This window comes from Terrapene carolina, unplaced genomic scaffold, assembly GCF_002925995.2.
Source record: "Terrapene carolina triunguis isolate 2854851 unplaced genomic scaffold, T_m_triunguis-2.0 Scaffold66, whole genome shotgun sequence".
Taxonomy (NCBI): Eukaryota; Metazoa; Chordata; order Testudines; family Emydidae; genus Terrapene; species Terrapene triunguis.
Window position 1 is genome coordinate 26,989,297 of NW_020664417.1, and position 26,952 is coordinate 27,016,248.

The following is a 26,952-nucleotide window of genomic DNA, read 5'->3' on the forward strand; positions in this document are numbered from 1 at the left end:
TTTTAACTTCTACCTTTATTATGCAACTCCAGTTTAAATAGTAAACAGTGGACATAATCTACTGATTGCAGTATGGGGCAGATAACAGAAGTAACACTTGCCTCTACCACCTCTGTCCCATACACCACTGTAAACACTCCTATTGTACAAGTTAGTCATTCAGTGCTTAAACTTTAACAGGAAAAACCTTCACTCAAGCAAACATTTTAGCATAAGCTGCTTTTTCCTTTTCTTTTTGGGCCTTTATCTTCTGTTTCACCTTGAGTGCTTCAGTTTGGATAGCTGTTTAAAAAAAGCAAAACCATAATACATGGCTTTCCCTCCCCTATAGTTGTCCCACAGCACTATATCAATCACCCATCTTTATTTTATGCTTTACATAGGCTAAACTGTGTCTGCCTGCATTCTAGTCAGGGAGTAGTTATCAAGCTGGGTAATGAAATAAATCCTCCCAAACTGTTTTTTCCATACAGTTGCAGAATAGGATAAATAAGCTCACAGGAAGTAGGAAACAGTAATGACACAGAATTCCTGATCCAAAGAGTAACATTCAGTTAAGCAGCAGAAAATAGAAACAGACCAGAAAGCAACTTCAGATTTTTTTAGGGATAAAGAATGCGCAAACCCCAATTAGTTCTTGCCGAAGCAGAACTGTCTGAGCCAAGGAGATGAATGCCTCTCCCTCTATAAAAAAACAGTGATAAGGCAGAAAACTTTTCTCCACACACGAAAAGTGACAGCAGCAGACTTCCTCTGTATTCTATGCCCTACAGGTGCACATACAGGAAGAGGGGTGGATTCTGAAAATCTGAAATTTTGTCAATTTTTAGAAAGTAGAGACCTCACAAAAGGAAAAATCCTCAGTCTTATCAGGTCCACTGTTACGTTAGTTCTGCAAGAGATGAACTAATACTATGTAAAAGACTCTTAAAGAGAATAGATGCCACATTGCTACCTCACAGTTTACCTTTATCTTCAGGTGTTATCTCTTGAGCCTTCTTAAGATCAGCCTTCAATAAAAAATACAAAAAAATAAGTAGATGCTTTATTGATCCTTTAAAAAACAACAGCCACAAAAATAATAGTTACCAGTGCCTGATCAAAATCTCTTATTCCCTGCCAGCCTTGAGCCCGCCTGTAAAGTGCTTTGGTGTTTGCTGGATCTAGTGCAAGTGCCTGCAAAATGAATAAAAGTGATTTAGTATCAGGGTACTCTAAAGCCTTCAGCTAACATGAAGAGCACTGAAACACACACAATTAGGCAACCTATCCATTTTAAGGGTAAGCTGCCTAAAAACAAATCAAATTTTATAAATGAAAGCACCATCAATCTAATCAATAGAGTGCAGTATAACCATAACAGGGTTTATCTAGCACATTGTTGTATTGTGTATTAATAGTGCTGATACCCTGTCTACAGAGTGAGCCCAAAAGCAGGTGCAGCTCCTCCTACCCCAAAAAATTCAGGGATGGTGGTATTAAGGATAGATTTGTATGATAACTGCAAATTTTCTAACCACTTAAATAATGGATTCATTGAATATTTAAGGACAAAAAGGACCATTAAATCATCCAGTCTGATCTCCTGAATAACTCAAGCCATTAAATTCCACCCAGTTACCCCTGCAGTGAGTTTAATAACTTGATTGGCTAAACCGTATCTTCCAGAAAGGTATACAGTCTATTTTTAAGACATCAAGAGATGGAGAATCCACCAATTCCCTTGGTAGTTTGTTCCAATGATTAATCATCTTCTATTAAAAATTTGGACCTTATTTCTCATTTGTATTTGTCTGGTTTAATCTTTCAGCCTTTCTTGGCTAGATTAGAGTACTCACTATTTTCTCTCCCTGAAGCTACTTGTACACTAATCAAATCACCTCTCAATCATTTTGATAAACTCTCATCCTCAAATCATTCTGTCTCTTTTCTGCACCCCCTCCAATTTTTCAATGCCTTTTAAAAATGTGGACTGCAGAACTGAGTGAAATATTCCAGTATCAGTCTCACCAATGCTACATACAGAAGTAAAACCACCTCTTTACTCCTACTGCTCCCGTTTATACATCAAAGAATCGCATTAGTTCTTTTTGCCACTGCATCATACTGGGAGTTCATTGCTGCATTATTTGTCTCCTGTAACACCGAAAACCTGTTCCAGAGTCTCTTTCCAGGATACAGCCCCTCATACTTTGTTTCTTGATGCATAGTTTTGCATTTGGCTATATGAAGTTTTGAATGGGGACAGTTTACAAGCAATCCAAATTGCTCTGTAGGACTACCCTGTCCTCATCACTTACCATTTTGCCAATCTGTGTCATCTGCAATTTTAATCAGCAACAATTTTATATTAACTTCCAGATCATTGATGGAAATATTGACTAGCGCCAGGCTTGACACCACGCCATATGGAATCCCACTAGAAACTCCCTCGTTTGATGATGATTCCCTGTTGACAGCTACTTTGAGATGTCAGCTAGACAGTTTAGTCCTTTTAATGTTTGCTCTGATTTTTAAATTGCTAATTTTTTAATCAGAATCTCATGGGGTATTAAGTCAAATGCCTTACAAAAGTTTATTACATTTATGTAGTTAAATTTATCAACCAAATTTGTAATCTCAAAACATGAAATCAGATTTGTTTGACAAGAAAACCATACAGACGGGCATTAATTCTACTCTTATCCTTCAATTCATTATCAATTGAATCCTTTACCAGCTTTTCCATTCTTTTGTGCAGGACTGATGTCAGGCAAGCTGGCTTACCTATGAGCCAGGCTCATCGTGTTTTCCTTTAAATATTGGCATTCTTCCAATCTTCTGGAATTTCCCTGGCAATCCAAGATTTATCAAAAGTGATCAGCTGACCAGAGATTGCCTCAGCTGACTCTTTCAGCACTTGAGTGCAAGTTATCTGGGCCTGCTGATTTCAAAGTGTTTATCTGCAATAATGTTAGAGAAAAGGTGGGGGAGGTAATATCTTATTGGACCAACTAATAAAAATAACCTACTAAAAGTTGTCTAATGCCCTCAATTATTAATGTTCTGGAAAATACTTCATCTTTATATGAGGAGTACATCATTATGCTTTTTTCTCCAAATTTGTAACACTTACTGAACACTTCTGCCTTTTTTCATCATTATCAATTTATGAGCTCCAAATACACCTCTACCTCGATATAACGCTGTCCTCAGGAGCCAAAAAAATCTTACCGTGTTATAGGTGAAACCGTGTTATATCAAACTTGCTTTGATCCACCGGAGTGTACAGCCCCGCACCCCCAGAGCACTGCTTTACCGCATTATATCTGAATTTGTGTTATATCGGGGTAGAGGTGTAGTTATGGGCTTATAACTGTTGCTAGGTGTTCTTTTGTTCCTCAAACTTAACTCCTATTGAATTCCTCAGTTTTCTCTACTAATGTTCTGTACTTTGTTTCCAATTTACATCAATTTGCTATATTGCTTTTTCATTTCTTATTGCTGCCTTATCTTTAACATTTAGCCAAAGTTATCCATTCATTACAATTAACCTGTAAAATAAAACTAGAAATCTGATTCAAAGAGGATAAAGCTTGCTGAATGCTACACAACTATAAAAATATTCCTTGTTTCTGAAAGATAATGTAATCTATTGTTCTATACAAATTAATAGTGCTCCCAGGAAATGCACAGCTCGCATTTAGCTCCAATAAATAGTAACTTGTATTCTGAAATATTGATGTGACTCCACTAATATTTTTTCTGAACAAGTAAACAGCCTGCCAAAAATGAGTTAATTTGTATATTAAAATTGGTTTGCACTAAAGACTTGCCTATCTTCCTTTAATTTATTATAGGAAAATGAGCCTTTCCAAACCTGATTTTGAAAGAAGGCTTTTAGTCTTGTCTTTATTTTCCAAATCACTTTCTGCTAATCAAAAGATGAAATTTAGCTTACCTCACAACAACTTTCAATAGCTCCCTGCCAGTCTGACACCTTCAGTTTACAAGCAGCAATATTTAAAAGGCAGGTCAAGGCAGCAGGATTCAACTTTGCTGTATCTGACTCCTCCACTATGGCTTTAGAAGCCTCCACGTACCTGCACAAAACAAATTTACATATTGTATGTATTAGTGTATATACTGTAACTTGCATCATTAACTTTTTTCTGCCCTTTGCTATCTTGCTGAAAGTGCATGCAAGAACTACCAGTCACATATACTCTTATCCACCTTAGGTTACTATTTCTAAACATCCATGCCCATTATATTGTTATATAAAGGAATTAAACTGAACTTATCATGCTTCCTACAATTTGCTGTTAAAAAAAAAACAAAAAAACCCACTCAATTTTAAATAACCATCTTTTACACAACATTGCCCCTTCCTCCTCTCCAAGTATTTAACTACACTACCTGAATTATTTTAACTTCTTGTATTTGGGACTGTACAGGTAAACAATATAAGCTGCAGAGTTTGCAAAATGCAGTCATTTACCTCCAACAAACAAGACTGCCATAAGAAAATTAGTGGAGAGAAAAGAGGAGGGGTATAACTCCCATTTCCTTGTGATGCTAGTGTCATAGTTTTGAAGAAACTTCACCTACATCTCCCCCACCCGGCTCCATGGTCCACTCCAGGAATTCCCAATCAAGTCAAGTCTCCAGCCAGCACCAGTCCCTGGGCAGGAACCCTTGTTTCACTCCCTTCTGACTGGGGTTTTAAAGCTGCACAGCTCCCTGGGATATCACAGTACAGGGTAAACAAGCCAGACTACCTAAAGGCCATTGTTTTCTCTCCAATGGCTCTGCACATTGTATTTGCCAGCAGTTACAAGTTACCACATGGCTCTTTGGAAGCAAGCACATTTATTCTTAAGGTAAATGCATTACAGAGAAGACAGTGAAAATGCCTATGTGCATGCTAAAACCTTACCCGAGGTCACCCATCAGTCTTATGGGGCCTTAGTGAGTCATTGTCTTTCCAATCCTTCTGCAAGGGTTGTGGGGCCTCCCTTGGACAGATGATCCTGTCCGTTTGCTGGATCAGAAAGAAGGCCATGCACTAGGGTAAACACAGCCTTTGTATGCCAAAAGCCCTGTCTTCCAAGACTCTGGAAACCCAACTTGAACCAAAATATGCAAACTTCCAAAGGATGTAGTACCTCTCTGGAGGTGATTACAACTTGAGTGATTCTCTTTAATGACCCCCACTGTTTTAGTTCCTGAAGAGCTGTGGTAACCTCCTTCTTGGAGTAAAACACAATCGTACTTACAAACCTTAGCCCACAGTGATACATGAGTCTAATACAATATGTTTCCCCAAAGATACTGCATGCAGTTGCAACACTTGTCATAGCCAGTTCAAGACTCTGTTTCTGAACTTCAAAGTCAACATGGGTCAGGACTCAACTACATCAGTGACTTCATCTCTATGCATGAACCACAAAGATAGTTGAGATCTTCTGGGATAATGCAGCTGACAAAGGCAAGGTAGAAGCATAATCAGATGAGGTAAGGAAGTCAGCCTGGCAACAAAACGATCATACAGAAGAAATCTGACTACTCCACAATTCATCTGTTTCTAAGACCTTCCTCTTTGGAACACTTTCCATCAGCACAAGATTGACTTAAAAAAAAAATGATTTCACGTATGCTCAATTTAGTTAGAGCTTCCTGTAATCAAAGAAGAGAAGAGAGCAGAGATCACTGAAATTCATTAGGGACATAGCTAAGTAGATCCTATTTAGTTGTGAAATGTTTGAATACTGCAGCAATGGATGCTATATAAAACACTAAAAAAAAATAGCATGGTGGAGAGGGGGAAGGAAATGAATTCTGCAGTTGAATGCTCTGCCCCAAATTGATGTCAATAAAAGAGGTTTTAGAACAAACTGATTAACAGGAATAAGTCACCTGGAAGAGACAGTATTCCCTGAAGAGTTCTAAAGGAACTCAAACATGAATGTGCAGAACTACTAACTATACTATGTCACCTATCTTGAAATCAGCCTCTGTACCAGATGACTGGAAGGTAGTGGTTCATGTAACACCACTTTTTAAAAAGGGCTCCAGAGGCAATCCTGGTAATTACAGGTTAATGAGCCTAAATTCAGTAGCAGATAAAAGAAACGATAGTAAAGAACAGAATGATCAGACACACATAAACATGGTTTGTTAGGAAAGAGCCAACATGGCTTTTGTAAAGGGAAATCATGCCTCAATCTATTAGAATTCTTGGAGGGAGTCAACAAACATGGATAAGGTTGATCCAGTCAATACAGTGTACTTGCTTTTCAGAAAGCATTTGACGATGTCCCTCACCAAAGGCTCTTAAGGAAATTAAGAAGCCATGGGGTAAGAGGGACATGTTCTCATGGATCAGTAACTGGTTGAAAGAGAGGAAACAAATGGTAGGAATAAGTGGTCAGTTTTCACAATGGAGAGGTGAACAGTGGGGCTCCCCAAAGGATCTGTACTGGGACCTGTTCTGTTCAACATATTCATTAATGATCTGGAAAAGAGGGGTGAACAATGAAGTGGCAAAAGTGTAAGGATGATACAAAATTATTCAAGATAGTTAAGTCCAAAGTAGACTGCAAAGAGCTAGAGAGATCTCACAAAACTGGGTGACTGGGAAACAAAATGGCAGATGAAATTCAACTCTGATAAATGCAAAGTAATACATATTGAAAAAAATAATCCCAACTATTCATATACAATGGGTTCTAAATTAGCTGTTACCACCCAAGAAAGAGATCTTGGAGTCACTGTGGATAGTTCTCTGAAAACTTCCACTCAATACACAGACAGTCAAAAAGGCTAACAGTATATTAAGAACTAATAGGAAAAGGATAGAAAATAAGACAGAAAATATAACAATGCCACCATATAAATCCATGGTGCGCCCACACCATGAATGCTGTGTCCAGTCCTGGTCATCCCATCTCAAAGCAAAAAAAATAGTGGAATTGACAAGGTTCAGGGAAGGGCAACAAAGATGATCAAGGGTATGTAGAGACCAAAAAAGATTAGGACTGTTCACCTTACAAGAGAGACAACTAAAGGAGATAAGAGAGAAGTCTATAAAATCATGGAAAGTATGAATAAGGAAGTGTTATTTACCCTTTCTTACAATACAGAAAATGGGTCACCCAATGAAATTAATAGGCAGCAGTTTTAATACAAACGCGGAAGTACATTTCAGACAACGCACAATTAAATCGTGGAACTCATTATCATGGGATGTTGTGGTGCCCAAAAGCACAACTGGATTAAAAAAAGAACTGGATACGTTCATGGAAGATAAATCCATTGATGGCTATTAGCCAAAATGATTAGGGACACAACTCTATGCTCGGGACAACCCTAAGCCTCTGACTACCAAGAAGCTGGGAGTGGACCCCAGGGGTAGATCGCTCCATAATTGCCCTGTTCTGCATACTCCCACCAAAGCTCTGGTAGGGGTCCCTGTCACAGACAAGATACTGGGCAAGACATACCACAGTCTGATCCAGTATGGAAGCTATGTTTCTATGCCAACAGTTAAGCCTCTGACAATATTCAAATCTCGGAACATTTAATTAGAATGCCTCATCTTGGTTTCTGCAGCACTACACGAGGAAACAGGTGGTCTTACAGAAGAACCCTAATCCATGTAAAGTTTTCAGACAAAACTGACACTATTCTGACAGCCAATTCTGCAGTTCTTATTTATGCACAACTTCCTAAATGCCTACACATGTAAAGATATCAAGGAAGTAACCAATTAATACCAAAATTAGTAAACAAAAGGACTGTATATTCATGTACATCTTTGTAGTACTAATTAATCCAATTTTGCATCTGGAACTATAGCTGACCGCAATAAAGACTTTCCCTCGTATGAAAAATTCTGAATTTTTGAAAACATTCAAAGTTCAAAAAAATTTTGCTGACAGCAAGAGGGATGATGAAATTACTAGGGAGCCTGGAAGACCGGGCTTACAAGCAGCCTACCAGGGTGGGGAGCGCTGGAGCCTGCAAATCCCAGCTCTAGCAGCTCCGCAGGACTGCTACCAAAGAGCAGCCTTGGTGGGTGCCAAGGTGCAAGAGAGGTGGGCAGGAAAGCGGGCAGAAAACATGACAGGTTTTTCACAGGAAACCTGACTGGGTTCTGTTTTAAAGTGTCAGTGAAACGAACACATTCCTATGGAACATGTTAATTTCAACGAATCGCCATTTTCCAGCGAAAACACACAAATGTTTCAGGACAGGAAGTGAAGATAGGTGGAGTTGGTAGCACCATGTATAGTTCCGATTGCCCAATAGTTCTCAGAATAAGAGCAGTTTTCCACTGTTTATATTTTGTAAACTTCAACTGGGCTTAAATTTTCCATGCCAGGTGTCTGCTTCAGGCTGAATTTTTTTGTAGTTTCTGCAGAAAAGGTTCAACTATTTCTGAAAATGAGATTAAAGTACAGTTATGTCCATGTCAAAATTCTTGCAACTGTTTTGCTGAATAGCTCTAGCGCCTCTAATGCTTTAGAGCAGACTTGAAATTTGGCTTGGGGAAAGAGGGAAATAAATCTCCCAGGTGTCAAGGCCATGCTTTTTGCCTTTGCATGAAAATTCATTCAAATTTGGCCAAGCTATGAAACTCTGAAAATCTCAATTCATATATGGTCAGTAGAAATTTTAATAAGAATTTTTACAGCTACATTCTCTGAAAATTTTATCTGTACTAAGCACGCTTCAATCCAGGGCACCAGCTGAATTGGACCCTCGGTGATTGCTGCTCCTGGCTGCTATGGGAACAGGCACTAGAACTGTGAACAGAGAGACAGTCTCTGCAGGCTCCTTCTGTGGTTGACCAGGCATAGAGGAGGATGCAACCTAACTCAGGGCAGAGGAATGCAAGAAGGAAAAGATCTGGGGGTAGGGAAAAGACTGGATCTGGCTGGGTAAGAAGGATGTATGGGGAGATTTGGATGACATGCCTAAGCAGGGAGAGCGGGACAGGTGGAAGACAGACTGATGAAGATCACATGAACAGGGAGACTGGGAGGGCAAGAAGCCTGAGTCAGGGTGGGAAGACTAGGATGAGGAGTCAGAAGGATGGGAGGAAACTGAGGTGAGGAGCCTTGAGAGGGAGCCTGGGGGATGTGGACTGGGAGTGGTTAGGAGAGAAGACTGGGACTAGGGCAAAGAAATGGGTTGGGAGAGAAGAGATGGTACTCGGATGAGAAGCTGAGGGAGGAGATGGGACTGGGACAAAGACTGGCTGGAGGGAATGGGCAGCAGGGTCTGCCCAGTAAAACACACTCCTCTCCAGAACCTGGAATGGAACCCAAGATTCCTGAGCCTCAACATTCCTCTGTTGTCAGCAAATATCTGTGAAAATCTCTGGCAAAATGCATCTCATCCTCCTCCAGTGGCTGGTTCACAGAATGACAGCCTATGGCTGCTATCACTGACTCCATTAGCTCAAGTGACCTATCCTGTCGATTTAAAATGTACCAATTTTACTGATGTCTAGGGTTACGATTATGTCATGGACATTTTTCATAAGTTTCATGGCAGGGATGCAGGTAAAAATAGGTAAGTCACAGAAAGAGGGTAGCGGGGAGCTCTGTTGGGGGGCAGGGCTGGAAAGCAAGCCCACCTGTCCTGTGGGACCGGGACTGGTTCCCTGCTTTGGGCTTTGCAACATAGCATAAGGGGTGACAATGCCACTCAGGTTTGGTGTATCTGATCACGCAGATGGAGACAGCGGGCCAGCCACACCTGAGGGGTAGAGGATTGGAGGGGGAAGGAGTCAAAGGTGCATTTAGCCTTGAAACTGTGACACAGTTACCACAGACACCTACTATTTGGTGTGCATGGTATTTCAAATACAAATTAGTGGGTTCCAGCTCCAACTAGTTTTCAGCTATTAGACATAACAGACAAGTTAAGAAATAAAGGCAGAGAGGAGAGGTCGGGGAAGGATGAAGAGAACAGTAAAAGACTGAAGGTTTTTGTTTTGTATCCAAGCTTAACAATTTAGATTCTAAATGCTGTTTTTAGTGCTAGGATTTTTTTAATTCTAGAAAAACACCAACAGCTTGATATCGAGTCAATTTCAAAAGGTGAGTTAAGTAATTTTCAGCCGCTGAGTGCCTCTGCCAGTGTTTTTAATTTTACAATCATGTCTTATTTTTAAAAAATATCTTCCCTGTTGTGTCAAAAACCAGTACAGAAAGGGAGAAAATGAGACTGTAGTGAAACTGACTATATGCTAAAACAACGAGGAGTCCTTGTGGCACCTTAGAGACTAACAAATTTATTTGGGCATAAGCTTTCGTGGGCTAAAACCCACTTCATCAGATGCATGGAGTGGAAAATACACTAGACAGGTATAATGTGCTGTGTTTTTATACCTGCCTACTGTATTTTCCATTACATGCATCTGATGAAGTGGATTTTAGCCCACAAAAGCTTATACCCAAATAAATTTGTTAGTCTCTAAGGTGCCACAAGGACTCCTCGTTGTTTTTGCTGATACAGACTAACACAGCAACCACTGTGAAACCTGACTATATGCAGTACTATCAAATGCACACCAAAAAAAACTTGATTTTCATCCTCATCTCTTTCACTTATATTAATTTTAGCTCTTTAATAAGTTGAAAGTCAGACGTAATTTAACTTGACAGTGGCATTTTAAGTTACTATATTCAAAGTTTGGTGAGCAATGATCAGTAAGAATGCAGGTGAAGAGATCAATGTAGAAATGACATCCGAAAGCCACTCTAGCAGAAAGATTTGAAAGAGACTAAGGTTGCCTGGGCACAAGGATCAAGGACAACATTCCAAACAACTTTGGATGGCATTAAAGAAAAGGTGAAGAGTTGCTTGAGAGAGACAGGCAGGACCATGCCAAGTAAGTAGAGCAACAGGCATGACAAGGAGTATAGAGACTACGCAATCAAGTGCAGAGAACTGTTCAGGGTCTTGAAGGTGAGGGCCAAATTTGAAGTTGTAGAGAGACATTGGCAAACACTGCAGAGTCTCTGGGGGAGGGGGAATAACTGTTGGAACAGCAAGCAAGAATGGTTATTGGTCACTATAAATCTGTACAAAATTCATACCAGTGACCTAGAGGTGGAAGGTGTCACATGTCCTGAACCATTCAGTCCCCTAAGTTTCTTACTGAAAGTTTTTCTGATTTCTAACCAAATGAAATTTTACATTTTTAAAAAGCAAAAAAGTATCTAATAAAACCTTGTGTTTCCAAGTGAAAATGAGCGCAGGACTGGAATTAATAAGCAATTAATACACAAAGCAATTCTTTCTGACCTTGCTCTTGGTGTTTCAAAACACGTCCAAGGTGTGCATGGATGACCCATTTGTGCAGCATGTACTCATTTTTAAATGAGCAACTAAAAATCACACATTCATTTTCAAATACAAATGGGGGGGTGGGGGAACAAGTTTATTTTAAAAATTACCATGTGCTAACATTTCCATGAAATTAAACATTTCCATGGATTAAAAGCAACTGTTTGACTTACAATAGCAGTAACCCTTACCTTAAGCCCTTAGTGTACTTTTTAGTTGCCATTGCCCAGTTCTGTGATTTGAAGAAAGTATTTCCTATATTCTTTATGTCTTCTGCTATAGACACAATCTTGTCAACCTATTGAGAAGACGAGAAAAAAATCCTATAAAATATAAGTATTAAATTATGTAATTTATACCAAGCTGCAACAAGTCTTTGGACTACTTAATATTTAACAGTAGGATCCCAAGTCTACTCTCTTTCAAAGATTGCCAAAATGCACCAAAAACACACAAATATTCCAAGTTTTGAAAGAAAACGATATTCAAACTGCTACAATATTCTATTATGTGGGCAACACATTCTCCTTGATCAATGGTATGAAACTCCCATTGACTTGTACATGAGGGTAAGAACATAAGAATGGCCATGCTGGGTCAGGATATGGAGCTGGATGAACCATTGGTCTGTCGTCTGACAGTGGCCAGCACCAGATGCTTCAGAAGGAATGAACAGAACAGGGCAATTATTGAGCGATCAATCCCCTATTGTCCAGTCCCAGCTTCTAGCAGTTAGGGGTTTAGGGACACCCAGGGCATGGGATTGCATCCCTGATCATCTTGTCTAATAGCCATTGGTGGACCTATCCTCTAGGATCAGGGGGACGGACCTTAAGAGAACAAAACATAACAGCAATAGAGAACATGCAATCACTAATTTAATTGTTTGCCCCTAAATGCAGTTACATGAATGAACATTCATTCCTCCTTAATCCAGGATCAGGTAAACAGAAGCTTTGGCTGTATCCATAAAAAAAAATGAGAGATTTATTAGTGATGCAGGTATATAACCAAGAACTTCTCATTCCCAAAAGTATTTTGTCTTTTGTTTCCCATAGTTCAAGGCACAGATACTTGATCTGCATAGGCCCAACAATCAACTACTAACACACTTCTGTCCTTCTCTCAAACCACTTCATGATCTATAAAGTAAAGCTGATAGTTAACTGCCTGTCTGTTCTAAATCCATCACTCCTGCTTCAACTTAGAAGATACAAGGCTTTCAAGTGTCAACAACTGTCTCTGTATCAGTAATTTAACAAACTGCAATTAGTACTGTCTTTACCACAGCCACAGGCATGCAACAGCCTACTCCAATGTCCCAGCAAAATCTAGACTTCTAAAAGTTCAGTTTCAAAAAAGTATTTCCGTTCAGTCTACTGCAGCACTGACCCAATAAAACTATACATGTGGCAGATAACTGCCTATCCTGCCAAATACAATGGCAGTGTTGTCTGTCTACACAGGGCATGCCTAGAAATTGCTTTGTGGATGAAAAGTGTGGTAATGAGATGATTTTCTAACTATGGAAAGCAACTAAATAAACGGTTAAATAATTTCCAGAGTATCTATTAATACTATGAAATCCTATATAAATTATGCCTCTGGAAACTTGTCACTACAGCACCACAATGAAGAACTGAGTAGCAGAAATAAAGGAAGAATAGAAAAAAACATCTAAGTGGAAGGTTTTGTTTTTAGCCTTATGTGCACTGGAAAAAATAAATCATAGTTAGCATTAAAAAGAGCAGCTAAAAAAGTATCACAAAATTCCCCATCATTACATCTAACTTGCCCTAACAGACTTCTTAAAAATAAACTGAAGTCTGGTGAACCTGACAACAATCACCATATATCTCAGGTTATGTAAATGTCATCATTGCACAGGAAAAATAATGGTCTTCAAAGAAAAAACACTTACATCTTTTAAATCTACATCTGAATCTTCAGGGAAATCTGGGTGAGTATCTCCAGAGCCATCCATTGGGGAGATTCCCCAGTTATCGCCTTTCTTCAGCTCTCCACATTCTGCAATAATGCACAACTGTAAAAAACAGGAGGCGTACAATATACAATGTTGCCATTCACTAATCGGAAAGCTTTAGTTCTTGTGTATTTCCAAAAGATAAGTGAAAGTGTTCTCCTGTCACTCCCAAACTACAGATTTCAGAGGCCTACTTCAGCTGCTTCTAACTATCCTTATGAAACTCATCAGCTTCATTTTCAGTTTTACTGCAAGGTAAACTCATCAAGTTCAACCACTGGAAGAAGCATAGGGCTATTTACCCCATAGTAAAACTAAAGTGCCTAGTTTTTATTGTGTTTTTACCTCAGGATAGCTCATGCATGTTAGTTACCGAGGTAAAAAAAAACACCTATTATAGCAGTGAAGAAGACAAGGTCATATGTGAAAGGGTGACACACACACACTACCGCTTCCTGCTGCTGCTCTATGTTTCTTGGAAGCACCAACCAAGCCTAAGACCACTTAGCTTGTAAAAATCTAGCAGGATCACACCACAAGAAGCCATTACACTAGGAATGACTGCATTGCTCATCTAGGCTACCACACATGAAAAGAAAAGCATGTGTATTTTTAGGTTGGTAGCAAAATAAATGCTTTCCTTTCCAACAACAAGGGAAAATGTTCAGATATTATGGAGGGGATGTAGATGATGAAAAATAATTGGTCATATTTTATGTTTGACGAAGAGGCATAGTCCCCTAACAAAGCCGTGTTAAATGTACTAATTATACTGTTTGCTCAATGCTGTTAGACCATTATGCCCCCCACCCTCCCACCGGTCCCCTAAACACAGAATGGGAGCCAAGAACTCCATATGTCTACTCAGCTCTAACACTAACTCCTTCTGCAACCTTTGGCAAGTCACAACTTCATGTATACAGGTTTCAGTTTCTCATACCTTCAAGGTGCAGAGACATTATCTTCCTCCCTCATTTCCAAAGGTGGTGTGAAAATTGATTAGTGATTACCAGTTAACGTTTGTAAGAGTTTTACACATGTAGAGTATTAAGAATTATTAACTACAAAATACTGTAACTGTTCTCCCTTTTCCAGTTTTTAATACTTTCTTTGATCTAAATATTTTATTTAGGATTAGTAAAAGACTTTACCAATCCTGTGACTTTTAGCCTGGAAATCATTTTTACAATGGAAGATAAAAGCTAATCTGAAAATGTTACATGTTCTGCAAGACAAAGCTCAGTAAAAGCTGTACTTTTTCTAGTTTTGATCTAACAAAGCAAACCAATTTTGAATCATACTGAAAAACACAACTAAAATTAATTCTCACAGAATACTAAAACAATTCTCACAGAAGGCACCATATAATGGAACAAGTGTCCTCCGAGATGTCCTGATCTTACCTGTGCAGGTTTTTCTCCATTCACTTCAACATTTTCTAATATTTTAGCAACACCCATCCCTTTGATCACCTGGCCGAACACCACATGTTTCCCATCCAGATGAGGAGTTGGCACCGTTGTGATAAAGAACTGAGAGCCATTTGTATTGGGTCCTGCATTTGCCATGCTCAGCAGCCCTGCCCGATCATGCTGTATGAGAAAACACCATCAAAGCAAATATAAGTAAGATCTGATTATTTTACAAGGTTACTACGATATACTACTAGGAAACCCAGTGTACCCCAAATAAGAAGCACACATTGACAACCTGCAAGGGGCCTGAGGGCCACACATAATTTGCAACTGGCTTCATCTTCTCTGACATCAGAGGACAGTTGTCTTTATTGTATTTCCTATAGTTGGTTGCAAGCAAGCTTAGTGATTTGGCACTTGACACTACCACTTAACAATCAGTTAACAAGAAATGTTGCATTGGCTGTTTAACTGCATCATTCAGCTCCATGCTATCTAAACACCGAAACTGGAGAAATCAGTTGAGGGGTGCCTGATGTGATGCTCCCTAATTCAATCTCCTGACATTAAAACCAGCTCTCTGTGCCCCATTTAAAAAACAAGATACAGTAACTGACTCAGTAATAATGCAATTAAGAGGAAATTGTTAAATACTTTCTTAAACCCTATCCAGCAAACACTTGTGCATTACTTATCTTACATGAGTAGTCTCATTAACCTTAATGCACCTATTCACGTGAACTGAGTTACTTCCATGCTGTTTGCAGGACTGAGGCCTTATACTTTAAAACTTATTGCTGTATAATCACACACTTTCCCCCTACAATTCTTTTGCCTCCTTGTAAGTAAGCACATGGATTATTTTGCTTCACCATCCAGATTTTTTCTCTTTAATACTTTTTTCTAAATGACAGCCAAAAAGTTTCATGTATATTGGAAATATAGACTTGCGACATAGGAATGGTTGCTTACCCTACAGAAGCCGTGCTTCTTCAAGAAGTCGTAGTCACTCTGGATCTCAAAGTAGGTGCATGTGCAATTCATGTATGCAAGACTGATTTTTATAGCATTCTCATGCTCCAGTATGAGGGCAAAAAGGGTTGGACAGCCGCAACCCTCCCTCGAGTCCCTCACACTTCGAAGCCCATGGTAGATGAGGACTCTGGAAAGCAGGGATGGAGAGCATGTCATGGGATCCACACTGATCTCGAAAGAACATCCTCAAAGAACCACAGTTACTGTAGGGTAAGTACCCAATTCTTTTTTCTTGAGGTATGTGTCAGTGTGGATCCAACAGTAGGTGGCTGACAAGCAGTATCCCTTCAGGATGGTGGCAATGAGGAGTTTCAGCTGCCTCAGTAGAATACTGACTGTCCTCCCAAACGTGGCAACTGACCTAGTAGCTAAGTTCAAAGCACAGTGTTTGACAAAGGTCCATGCTGCTGCCTTGTAAATCTCTGATACTGGCACACTTCTGAAATAGGCAGAAGATGTCACTTGAGTTCTGATGGAGTGAGTTTGGATGTTTGGTGGGAGAGATAAAACAGCTGACTGGAAATACAAAGAAATGCACTGTGTATTCCATTTTAATATCTTGTGATGAAATGGCTTGACCTTTGGAATAGCTCTAACCAGAAACATACCAGGAGGGGGATGTCTGAATGTTTTGGTCCTGTCAGTGAAAAAGCAAAGTCCTGGACATACCCAGTATGTGCAATTTCTTTTCAACTGGTGCCAAATGTGGTTTCAGGAAGACGACAAGCAGCTTGATAGAATTGATTCAGATGAAGTTCTGAGACTACCTTAAGGATGAATTTCAGATGAGGTTTTGGCACCACCTTGTCCCCATGGAATGTTATATAGGGAGATTCAGCCTGAAGCACCACTCACTTTTCTGGCTCAAGTGATAGCGACTAGGAAGATCATCTTCAGAGTGAGGTAACATAGGGAAGAATACTGACAGATGCTCAAATGGCACAAATACATCCTCTGATTGGTGGGGAATTGCCTAGTAGCCCTTTAAGGAACTGATACCATGGGTGAGAGAAGACAGAGCATGATTGCACCAGCAGGCGACAAGTTGAAATCACTAAGGTGGATTTTAAAAGAGCTGTGTGAAAGACTGGATTATTTGAGGTGCAGTAAGTACCATGGATCTCTGGTATAAAGGCTGGTGTTGGGTTGCCCATATTGAGAAACTCTTCTATTTGGCAGTGCTGAGTCAACCAGCCCCAGTGCCAACAAAGTTATTGGTGCCTGTGTCAATGACTCTAATGCCAATATGGTTGGCACAGTTTTTGACTATGTTTTCTTTCCTGTCGCTGCTTGATGCTGTGGAGTGGTGTCTACTCAATGGAGCTATCGCTGAAGATGAACCTTCCCATTCTTTGGAACTATGGTAGGCTCCACGGTGGCATATATCAATTGCTCGAGTAGGTGCAGTTTCAGCTGTACATCCCTCAACTTGCAAGTCCTTGAGGAGAAAAATTAGCACGACATATACTTATTGGGAATGCGACTTTCCCCTCAAACAGAACAGATATTGAGTATGTCCTTTGACCAGCAAGATAAGTCTGTCACGGGTCAGGAAGAGTTTAAACCTGGATGATTTGGAATCCACCAGAACAGTAGGTTCAGGGTGCCGAGCCCTGCTGTATGGGGAGGCGTAGATGGGTCTTTTCTTCTCTTTTTCTTCACCAAAAAGTTTGAAGCTCAGGAGTAGTGGGGTAGACACTTGCTGGCTTCCATCTCTTTGTCACAGGCAGTAAAAAGGAGTTGAGCGAGGGCCATGGTCACTCTACCCTTTATGTTCTCACCAGGGCTTGGAGCTGTGCTCCGACCCCACTCCAGGCAAAAACCTGCAGCTCCACTGCTCCAGAGCTGCTCCGTGCTCCGCTCCAAAGCCCTGGTTCTCGCACAGGAGCACGAGAAGGCACTGGGTGCAAGCATGGCTCCCATGGACACTTCTATTTAAAATAAAATCCCATCTTGCATGCATGAGCTGCATGTGCACCTATAATGGAATCCACACCGACACACCACAAATTTTGTTTACAGCAAGACTTTCCAACTAACACAAACTTAGGAGTGCAAAAACATGAATATAAGATGGTCTTTATTAATGTTTCTTTTCCTGTTATGGAAAATATTTGCATGGAAGTAAATATTTTCTCCCAAATTTTGCTTCTGCTGGATTCTGCAAAGACAACATGAATCCAGTATTTACCAAAAAATGGAAAAAGATGTGATGCCACAGATTCCTCCTTCTGAATTTACAAGATTAAATGTGAGAAATCCCTTGTTTTAAATCACAAATATATGATGACAAAACCTATAGGATTTATTTAATTCTAAAACACTATATGAAACTTTGCTCCAGAAATAAAGTTCCTCTGATAGTCAATGTAATAATTTTATCATGGAATATTTCCTCTCCTTCAGCCAAGGTACACAATGCACAATTTAATGATGTCATTCTGTTCATGATTTTTAAAATTATAAAGTGTATTTAAAGTGCTGCTGCCCTTGTTTTGTAGGAGTGATAGTCTGTTCCCTAAAACTGAAATATTTTACAGGTAAAACTACTACTACTTTTTTCACCTCCTCATAGACCGACATCATCATAGATCATAATAAGCATACTAAAATTCCACTGGAATAATAAGAACCAAACCACCCTAATTTCAAAAACTGATTCCATTTAGCATTTTTAACTACTTTACCTTATAATGAAAGTTTTCATCTTCGAATTTTTCTCCATATATACTTTCTCCACCTGTGCCATTTTGATTTGAGAAGTCTCCACCCTGGATCATGAATTTCTTAATAACTATTAAGTAGAAAATGAGTCATAAGAGATGGTGTCAAAGCAGGAAGAGAATTAAGCAGGATTACATTCAAGGTGAAGACCAACCCCACTTCTTCAACATGAGCCTTAATTCCTTTATTATTTGAATCCCCTAAACATTTCCATAGTTGCAACCAGAAATTCATGACTTCTTGTGGCTTAATATAGCAAAAGCAAAATGGCTAACGCTCAATCAAATTTCTCACTGGGCACATAATTGTGCAATACCAGAAATAAGCCATATATCCTTAGCATATAGCATGGTTTGATGATAACATCTATAGCCTACATATTTTTACAATTATTTTATGCAAGAGAAGGACGGACAACAGAAGTGTAATCTTGAGGGTAATGCAGAGAGCGAATCATGATCAGCAAAACAGTCGGGCGAGTCAGTTATACCCAAACCAAAGTGAACAATACTTCTTAGTTATCAGATTCCGTCGAATGTATCCATTTTCAGCTTTTTGAACAACATTTGACTCTCACACCTCAATTGGAAAACCATTTAACCTATTTATCACTCTCTGTAAAATATTTCGTTAAATGATTCATTTATATCTGCAAATGTCAAACAGCATCACTTAAGTGAAAGAACAGGGGTCAGGGTGTCAGAAGGCCTAGTTTCTATTCCAGATTGTCACTGATTACGTGACTTTGGGTGAGCTATTTGACTTCCCTGAGCCCCAATTTCTCCATGTGTAACATGAGTAAAGAATTATTATCTCATTTTCACAAAGCACTTTGAGATTTTTGGATGACAGTTAAAAACTAAAATGTATTAATAATTTCAAAAACCTTATGTCCCGGAGTATGATGATTGTTTTAGAGAAATGTATTTTTCAAAGCTTTAATAGTCTATCTCCTCAACATATGAAAAAAAAGTCCACAATTACAGCAGAGGAAGCTGGGATATAAAAAAATTATTTTCACATTAACTAATGATTTTATATTTATTATAATGCAATTTCATATTAGGAAGCCTACAGCACAGACTGCAGGATGTTCTGGCAAAGCATAACATGTACACACAAAACCAGGATTCAGTCCACAACTGACAGTCCTTCCTAATAACCTCCACCACCAGCTGTTGTGGAGAAAAACACTAGTAAGCAGCAGCAAAGAAAATCCCTTGCTCATACTGGACCTTACCCAAAGCCCAATGAAGTCAGTGGAAAGACTCCCACAGCTGTACTACTGCCATTGGAGCAAGCCTACTACCAACTATTGATGTACTCTCTACAAAAACATGGTCAAGGTAGACGAAAGATAAAATAAAGAGGGATAAATAATGCATTTCTACTATTCTCTAATCCATTACTTTTCTAAACGGAAAACTCTTGTATTAAACCAAAATATCTAATGAAAGGCCATATGTTATGCTAAATCACTTAATATATTTCTACTGTAGCTTGACTCTGTGTTTTCTTTTCTTCCTTTCTGAATCGCTAACTCAAAAGGATTTAAATACTGAAAGTCCAAGAAAACTCTCCGAGTTCCATGAAAGCCAGATCAGCCCATAACTTAAGTATTGATCACAGTTAGAAATCCACACACATCCCTACCACCCCAATATTGAAATCAAACTGGTTTCAAAATACTTGAAGTCAACTGTTAATATTATGCAACTTAAATAGAAAATGGAAAAAGAACAACAAAATAAAGATGATTCAAACTTACTTCTATGGAAAGGGCATCCTTTATAATGAAGAGGCTTTCCAGTGGTAGGCCCTATCCCTTTTTCTCCTGTACATAGTGCACGGAAATTTTCAGCAGTTTTGGGCACAACATCTGCAAACAATTCTAAGACAATTCGACCAACTGGAATATGAGAGAGAGAAAGAGAACGAACACACATTTCAGTCCAATCCTGAAAAACACGTGGAAGAGCCCAGCATCTCAAGACAAACATGTTTATATGGCAGTTCTGTAAGTGTAGGAGAGGGGCGGAGGGCAGGGGGGAATTAATGAGTAGGTTAGATAAATGTCTATCAGGGATGGTCTAGACACTATTTGGTCCTGCCATGCGGGCAGGGGACTGGACTCGATGACCTCTCGAGGTCCCTTCCAGTCCTAGAATCTATGAATCTATGAATCTATGAATTTAACAATGACTTAAATACTGTTGATTCAACTAACCTAATTCTTAAAATATACAATTTTCTATATCCCTCCTACTGCTACCATGGGTGGAGCTAGTGAATTACAGCTACAATGTTTGTTACCATAGATACAGTCAGTGAAAAACTGGTTAAGGGGGAACTGGTTAAGGGGGAGACAATGACAGATGTGTCTAAAAGCTATTTGAAAACAATCCACACATATATTATATGAGTCAAATTCTGCCCTTGGATATACTCACAGGACTCGCATAGACTTAAAAGTGCACCACATTTGTGCAGCATGTATTCTTGTTAGAACTGGTTGGGGAAATAGAGTTTTGCTCCATGGAAAATTTCAACTGCTTTTTCTTTTTCATTGTCATTTTCCATGAAAGTTAACTACTTTTGTTGAAATATCAAAACCGAAATATTTTGGCTCAAAACCAGGGTGGCCATGCAGGGTTGTTTTTCAGCCATTCATATTTTTTTAAACAAAATCTTCCACAGAAAGTGAACACTTTTTGTGAAGAAAAAAAAAAAAATTCAAACCTCTTTCCATTGAAAAATAGTATAAATGGAATTTTTTTGACCAGCCCTAATCTCCATACTTAAACTTCAATCCCACAGAAATTTATATGCAATACCACTTTTATGTATGTGGACAATCACTGAACGGAACTACAGTTTCCCTTTAAAAAAACATCTACTCTTAGATGCTACAAATGTTTTTACTTAAAAATGAAACCTCAATTGGTAAACAAATCCATAAAGCATTAATCTAATTTCACAAAGCTGCCTTCTTACAATGATTCCACTCCAAGCAGCTGTTAACTGTCAGTGTTGCTGCTGTTTTCTCATCAATCTGACAGTCAATTAGACAACTTCCAAGTAAGGCAATTCTTAACATAATTTTGTGTATGAAAGCTAAATATATGAACATTAAATCTAATAAGGGAGTGAAAGTACATTAAAATGTTTGAAACTATAATTCAGTAAGTTGGTTTTAGCATTTATTAAAGAATTGCTTACTTTTACCTTTTTTATTCTCAATATTACCGTTAAATAAATCACACATGAAATTCTGATAATATGGAAATGTCTATCTTTACCTAAATCTTGAAAAGCTAAATTTTCCAAGAGTTCAAGTATCGGGGGTAGCCGTGTTAGTCTGTATCCACAAAAACAACAAGGAGTCTGGTGGCACCTTAAAGACTAAGATTTATTTGGGCATAAGCTTTCGTGGGTAAAAACCTCATCCGCATCCGAAGAAGTGAGGTTTTTACCCACGAAAGCTTATGCCCAAATAAATCTGTTGGTCTTTAAGGTGCCACCAGACTCCTTGTTGTTTTTCCAAGAGTTGTTTGTTTGTTGGTTGGTTTTGTTGTTGTTGTGTTTGTTGGTTTGTTTGTTTGTTTGTTTGTTTGTTGGTGTGTTTTGTTTTGTTGATGTGTTTTACACAAGTTGGAGGTAGCTTTTGAAAGTTCTACTTCAGTGAAACCCATGATCTCAAGAGGCCATCGACTAACACGCATTTGGAGGCAAAAATACCTATGAAGAATCATTCCCCGCTACCACCACTTATTCCTCCCTCTAGCAGCAACTTTCCTTTTTTGCAGCAGCAGCCAACTTATGTCCTGTTTCACTATGACTGTGCCATGGCACTTTAAAAAAAAAAAAATCAATAAAGTGACATGAAGTTTTGAATCAGGGGCTACTAGACTTTATCCAGCTGAGAAGATCACTCTAAACAAGATGGAACATGGCACGTTGACACTAATAGTCCCTCTGGGGCACATATCCAAAGTCAAAACAATCGTGTGTGCTACAGTGTATGACCCAGACTGGGTGGTATTTCAGCCCGCCCCTGATTTAAGTGTGACATTCACGTAGCACCTTGTGCCTTTCGATTAGTGTTTGTGGAGTCAGGTCTGTACACTGTGAACTCTTTAGGGTAGCAGACACGTCACATTGTGTGTCTTTATTGCCATAGCAAGGACTCCTATTATGGTGGTAAATCCCCAATAATTTGCTCTCCCATGTTATGCCCAAATTCATCGTCAGCCTGTGAAGCCTGGTGCATGGGTCTGTTTCTCTGGGTTCTGATGGTGTAGCCCTAAGCACCCCTCTCTCTATTCACATTGTATACACTATTATAATCTTTGTACAAAATATGCCTAGTGAGGTATCATTTGAAAGTTAACTCACTGATCATTAATATTCTTGCATGATGTATGTACACGGTGTGTATTAAGAGTTATGCATATATGCTGGAGTTATGACTGAAGTGTGTTTATCAGGCACGTTGGGGGAGATTTTAAAATAGGTTTATCCTAAACAAAGGAATGGGGTTTACCCATTACCCAAACAATAAATAGGGTCATCAAATTAACAAGGGGTGGGGATGGGGGGGGGGGTAGCAAGATTGTAGGAAAGAGAGCAATTTGCATTTTAGTGGACACCAGCATGGGAAGAAAGAGTATGGAGCTTCCTTTACCACCAGATGTCATGTACTTTTCCTCACAGCTTGAATAAACTTTACTTTGAGGGGTAACCTTCATACCCTCAGAAGAATCCATTTCAAAGGTTTACTGGTCTATAAAGACAGGGAGTCTGAATCTCAAGTGAATGAGCTGATTATACACAATATGACTGTACTATAAGAGTATTTAGAGTGAGGTCTTTTCTGAAAGCTAATGACACACTGCTGATTAATATCACTGTGAAATGTATGTATTAACATTATATGAGGGAGTATGGATACTTAATGATATTATGCTTTGATACCTGTGGACAAACGGAGACAGGTTCTATCCCAGAGAGGAGAGAAGGAAGCTATTTACCTGTCTCCTATGTAAATTAAGTATGAAAGAATCCAAACAATGGAAGCCCTATTTACATAGATATCAGCAATGAAATGGGAAGATCATAGAATGGGGGGGGGGAAATGGTCAGGAGGTCTCTTGAAACAAAGTTATTTAACTCTGGAAGATATAAGCAAGAACCGAAACCATCTTTGTGTCCATCATTAGATAGACACATGGGAGCAGAGCTCTTGGAAGCTTGGAAAGAGAGGTCCTTCAACCAAGGTGGGCACTGAAGTCTCTAGAAACTCGCTATAGATGAGGTACCTGCTTGAACAAAGCCTGTACCTTGCTAAATTATGTTTTAGACTTTTAGATGTGTTTTCACTTTTGCTTGTAACCATTTCTAACTTTTATTCTTGAACTCACTTAAAAGCCTATCTTCTTTTATTAATAAACATGCTTTACTGTTAATCTAAACCAACAGCACGTGTTTAAATTAAAGTGAATGTTAACGCCAGTGAACATGGCAAGCTGGTGGGATTTGTCTCTTTAAAGGAGCAAACAGATAGTTGTATTCCTCTCAATGTTGCAGAGCACCAGGGTTTGGGAAAGTTCAGGACTGGAGGTGTGGGGGAGAGGTCACATCAGCCAAGTCTGGTATAGAGAAGAGCAGTTTGTGATCATGGCTGGCAAGCTGCTGGACTCAATGTGGCTGACTCAGAGCTGTATAGAACATAAATGCTGGTTGGCTGCCTGTGTGGCCCAGGCTTGGTCTACACTATAGAGTTAGGTCAACATAGGCAGCTTATGCTGGCCTAACTATGTCAGTGTCTACACTACAGGCTTCCTCCCCCTGATGTAAGTGCCCTACTACAGCAACTAAACCAACACCTCCACAAGAGGCTTAGGTTGGTATACATAGTATCTGTGTAGAGACACTGCATTCCTTGCATTGGCTGTTGGCTGGCTTGTCCAATTCGGGGTTCTGTGAGCCCTGAAATTGACAAGAAAGGAGGCTCCTGGCTCCCCAGCTGGGCTGCTGCTGGGTCTCAGCTCTAAGCTGAGCACCTGAAGGTGAGAAGCCCCTGGGGGGTGGAGAGGTAGCAGCTGGGCTCCATGCAGGTAGCTGGCTCTCAGCCCCCCCATCCCCCACCGCTCCTCTTCAGTCACTGGAAGCGCTCCTGGTAAGGCCGCACACCAAGGACAGAAGGAGAATAACGTGGCCACCAGCCACCACAATAATTACTGCAGCGGCTGTAAGTCAACCTATGTTCCTTACTTAGGACTGTAGTGTAGACATGTTCCCAGACAGGGCTCTCAGGGCTGTCCCAGGAGCAGTGTCGCCCCTGCGCACCGCACGCAGGCCCCGACAGAGGGCTGGGCTGGGAGCGCTCAGGGCCTGCACAGGGCGGGGCAAGTGCACGCAGACGCCGCGATGCCAGCAGGCAGGCTGTGCCGCGACAGCCACAAATCCCTTCTCGGATGAGAGGGGACTCCCCACAGGAGCCCCGCCAGGCTCGCGGGACCAGCCCCCTCCGCTCCCCGTACCGGGACTCCCAGCCCGACGCGCTACAAACACAAAGCAGTTCGGGGCGGGGGCTGCACAAGAGCCGCCCGGGGCCCCGTGCAAGGCGCGCAGGAACCGCGGCTGCTGCTGCCCCTTCTCTACCCCGCCCTCCGGGGAGGGGGCTGGCGAGCGGCAGCCGCGGCGCGCTGCACGGACTCGCCCCGCGGGGTTGCAGCGGAGCTGCCCGCCGAGAACCTTACGCCGTCGCGGCCGCCAACGTTCCTTCCCCGGGCTCTCGCGCCCGTTCTCCAGGGCAGCGTTCCATCGCCGCCCCTCCCTGGAACGGTCCCTCTCGCGCCCCCCCTGCCCGCCCGGGGACCTTCCATTTCCTCACACACCGCGTTCGCCTCCGATGTCCACATCGAAGAAGACCCTGGGATTGGCGACCGGGGACGGGGGCGCCATACTGCAGCTACCGGCGGCTCTGCTGGTCGCTCCTCCCCGCCCGGCCACGTGCACTGAGTTGGCTTGTTCCGCAGGGATCGGGAGAATAGCTCCGGCCATAGGCGTTGTGCTCTGGCCCTCCCACTGCTGCTGCCTGTAAGCCTCTGACAGGCCAGTTAGCGCAGGGAACCGTGCATCCAGAGGGGTCTATGTCACCGCACATGAGCCCTCCCTGTCCGATATTCTGGGGTAGGGTAACCAGATGTCCCGATTTTATAGGGATAGTCCTGTTATTTCGGGTTTTTTCTTATATAGGGTCCTATTCCCCCCCCCCCCACACACACACACACTGATTTTTCACCCTTGCTATCTGGTCACCCTACTCCTGGGGTGCAGAAAAGCAGCTTCCATCTATCCTGGCAGCTGCAGCTCCTAGTCCCCTACTTTAGGGATGGTGTGGGGCAGTCTCATGGGTGGGGCAGCCTCATGGCTGGACACACTAAATGTTGCACTGGCCTGGACTGCGTGCCCTGTGTCTGTCGTTTCTCACCCTTGCTTAAGTCTGACTAATTGGGGGAGACGTACGTGGGAACCCCATCCCGTGTAGATGCGCTTCTCGTCCTCTGCTGATAGAGGGTTTTGCTTTTTGTGCGTTGGCTCACTGAATCATTGTTTGAGATTTCCTGCCAGTTACATTGGCCTCAGAACTATTTAGGCTTTGAGGATCTTGGCTCTTGTGCCAGTTTGAGGAGACCACCAGTCCCTGGTTTCTTTGCCAGCATGGGTCAATTGACACCTTGGTGCCCCCAGGTCACAAAGTAATCTAGTGTAAAGACATTGCACTCATAATAATATTATTATCCTGCATGGACACAGAGATGGTACTGCAATTGTGTCACATCTCAAAGGCGGGGGAGAGGGAGATATTTCTACACAAAAAGTCCAAACAAGAACCAAATGTAAGCATGCACATGACAAACAAGTGGTTGGGGGTACCTCAGCAATTCATGGCTAGATTGCCCTCCTCCTCTCCTGGAAGCAGGACTGGAGTTGGAGACAACTTTTTTGCCCTTTTGATCCTTTCTCCAGCTTTAGGCAACTTGGTGGACTGGACTTTAAATGGTAAGACTGCGAATTTCTAGTAAGCAATATACAAGAAACCGTTGGGTGGTTGTATGTTGAAGTATTTAACTTTATATTGGGTTTAATTTTTTTTTTTTACTGTTTCCAAATTAAAATTAACTAGATAAAATATCTTTTGCTGCACCCTTTGACAGTCTCTAAAAAAATAAACCCCAACATCAAAATGCTTGAGGGGAAAATCCTTTTTGTTACGTTATTATTTATTACCAGTTTTAAAATCCTGGGGCATGGCTCAGGGAACATATTTTCAATATAAAACAAGATGGAAGTGATACTGATTGGGAAAGAACTTTGAAGATCTTGTGTACAAATTGTCTTCTTAATACAGGTTGGACATTGATGTTTTAGTGAAACTCCTTAAAT

The 26,952-nt window shown here is 40.7% G+C and overlaps 1 protein-coding gene across 2 annotated transcripts; it reads right to left on the minus strand.

Annotated features, from left to right (window-relative positions):
* PPID (peptidylprolyl isomerase D) lies at positions 1-25,503 on the minus strand. Of its 2 annotated transcripts, none has more exons than XM_024211544.3 (10): positions 25,401-25,503; positions 20,270-20,410; positions 18,465-18,571; positions 14,731-14,919; positions 13,265-13,387; positions 11,535-11,641; positions 3,941-4,082; positions 1,090-1,176; positions 968-1,010; positions 1-282 (listed from the first exon to the last, which is right to left on the minus strand). In XM_024211544.3, the coding sequence occupies exons 1-10, from the start codon at positions 25,465-25,467 to the stop codon at positions 194-196; spliced, it is 1,095 nt and encodes a 364-aa protein (XP_024067312.1). In that variant the 5' UTR covers positions 25,468-25,503; the 3' UTR covers positions 1-193. The 2 variants fall into 2 exon arrangements, with proteins under 2 accessions (XP_024067312.1, XP_024067313.1); XM_024211545.3 differs by having other exon boundaries at positions 239-282; positions 956-1,010.
* Positions 25,504-26,952: the final 1,449 nt, after the last annotated feature.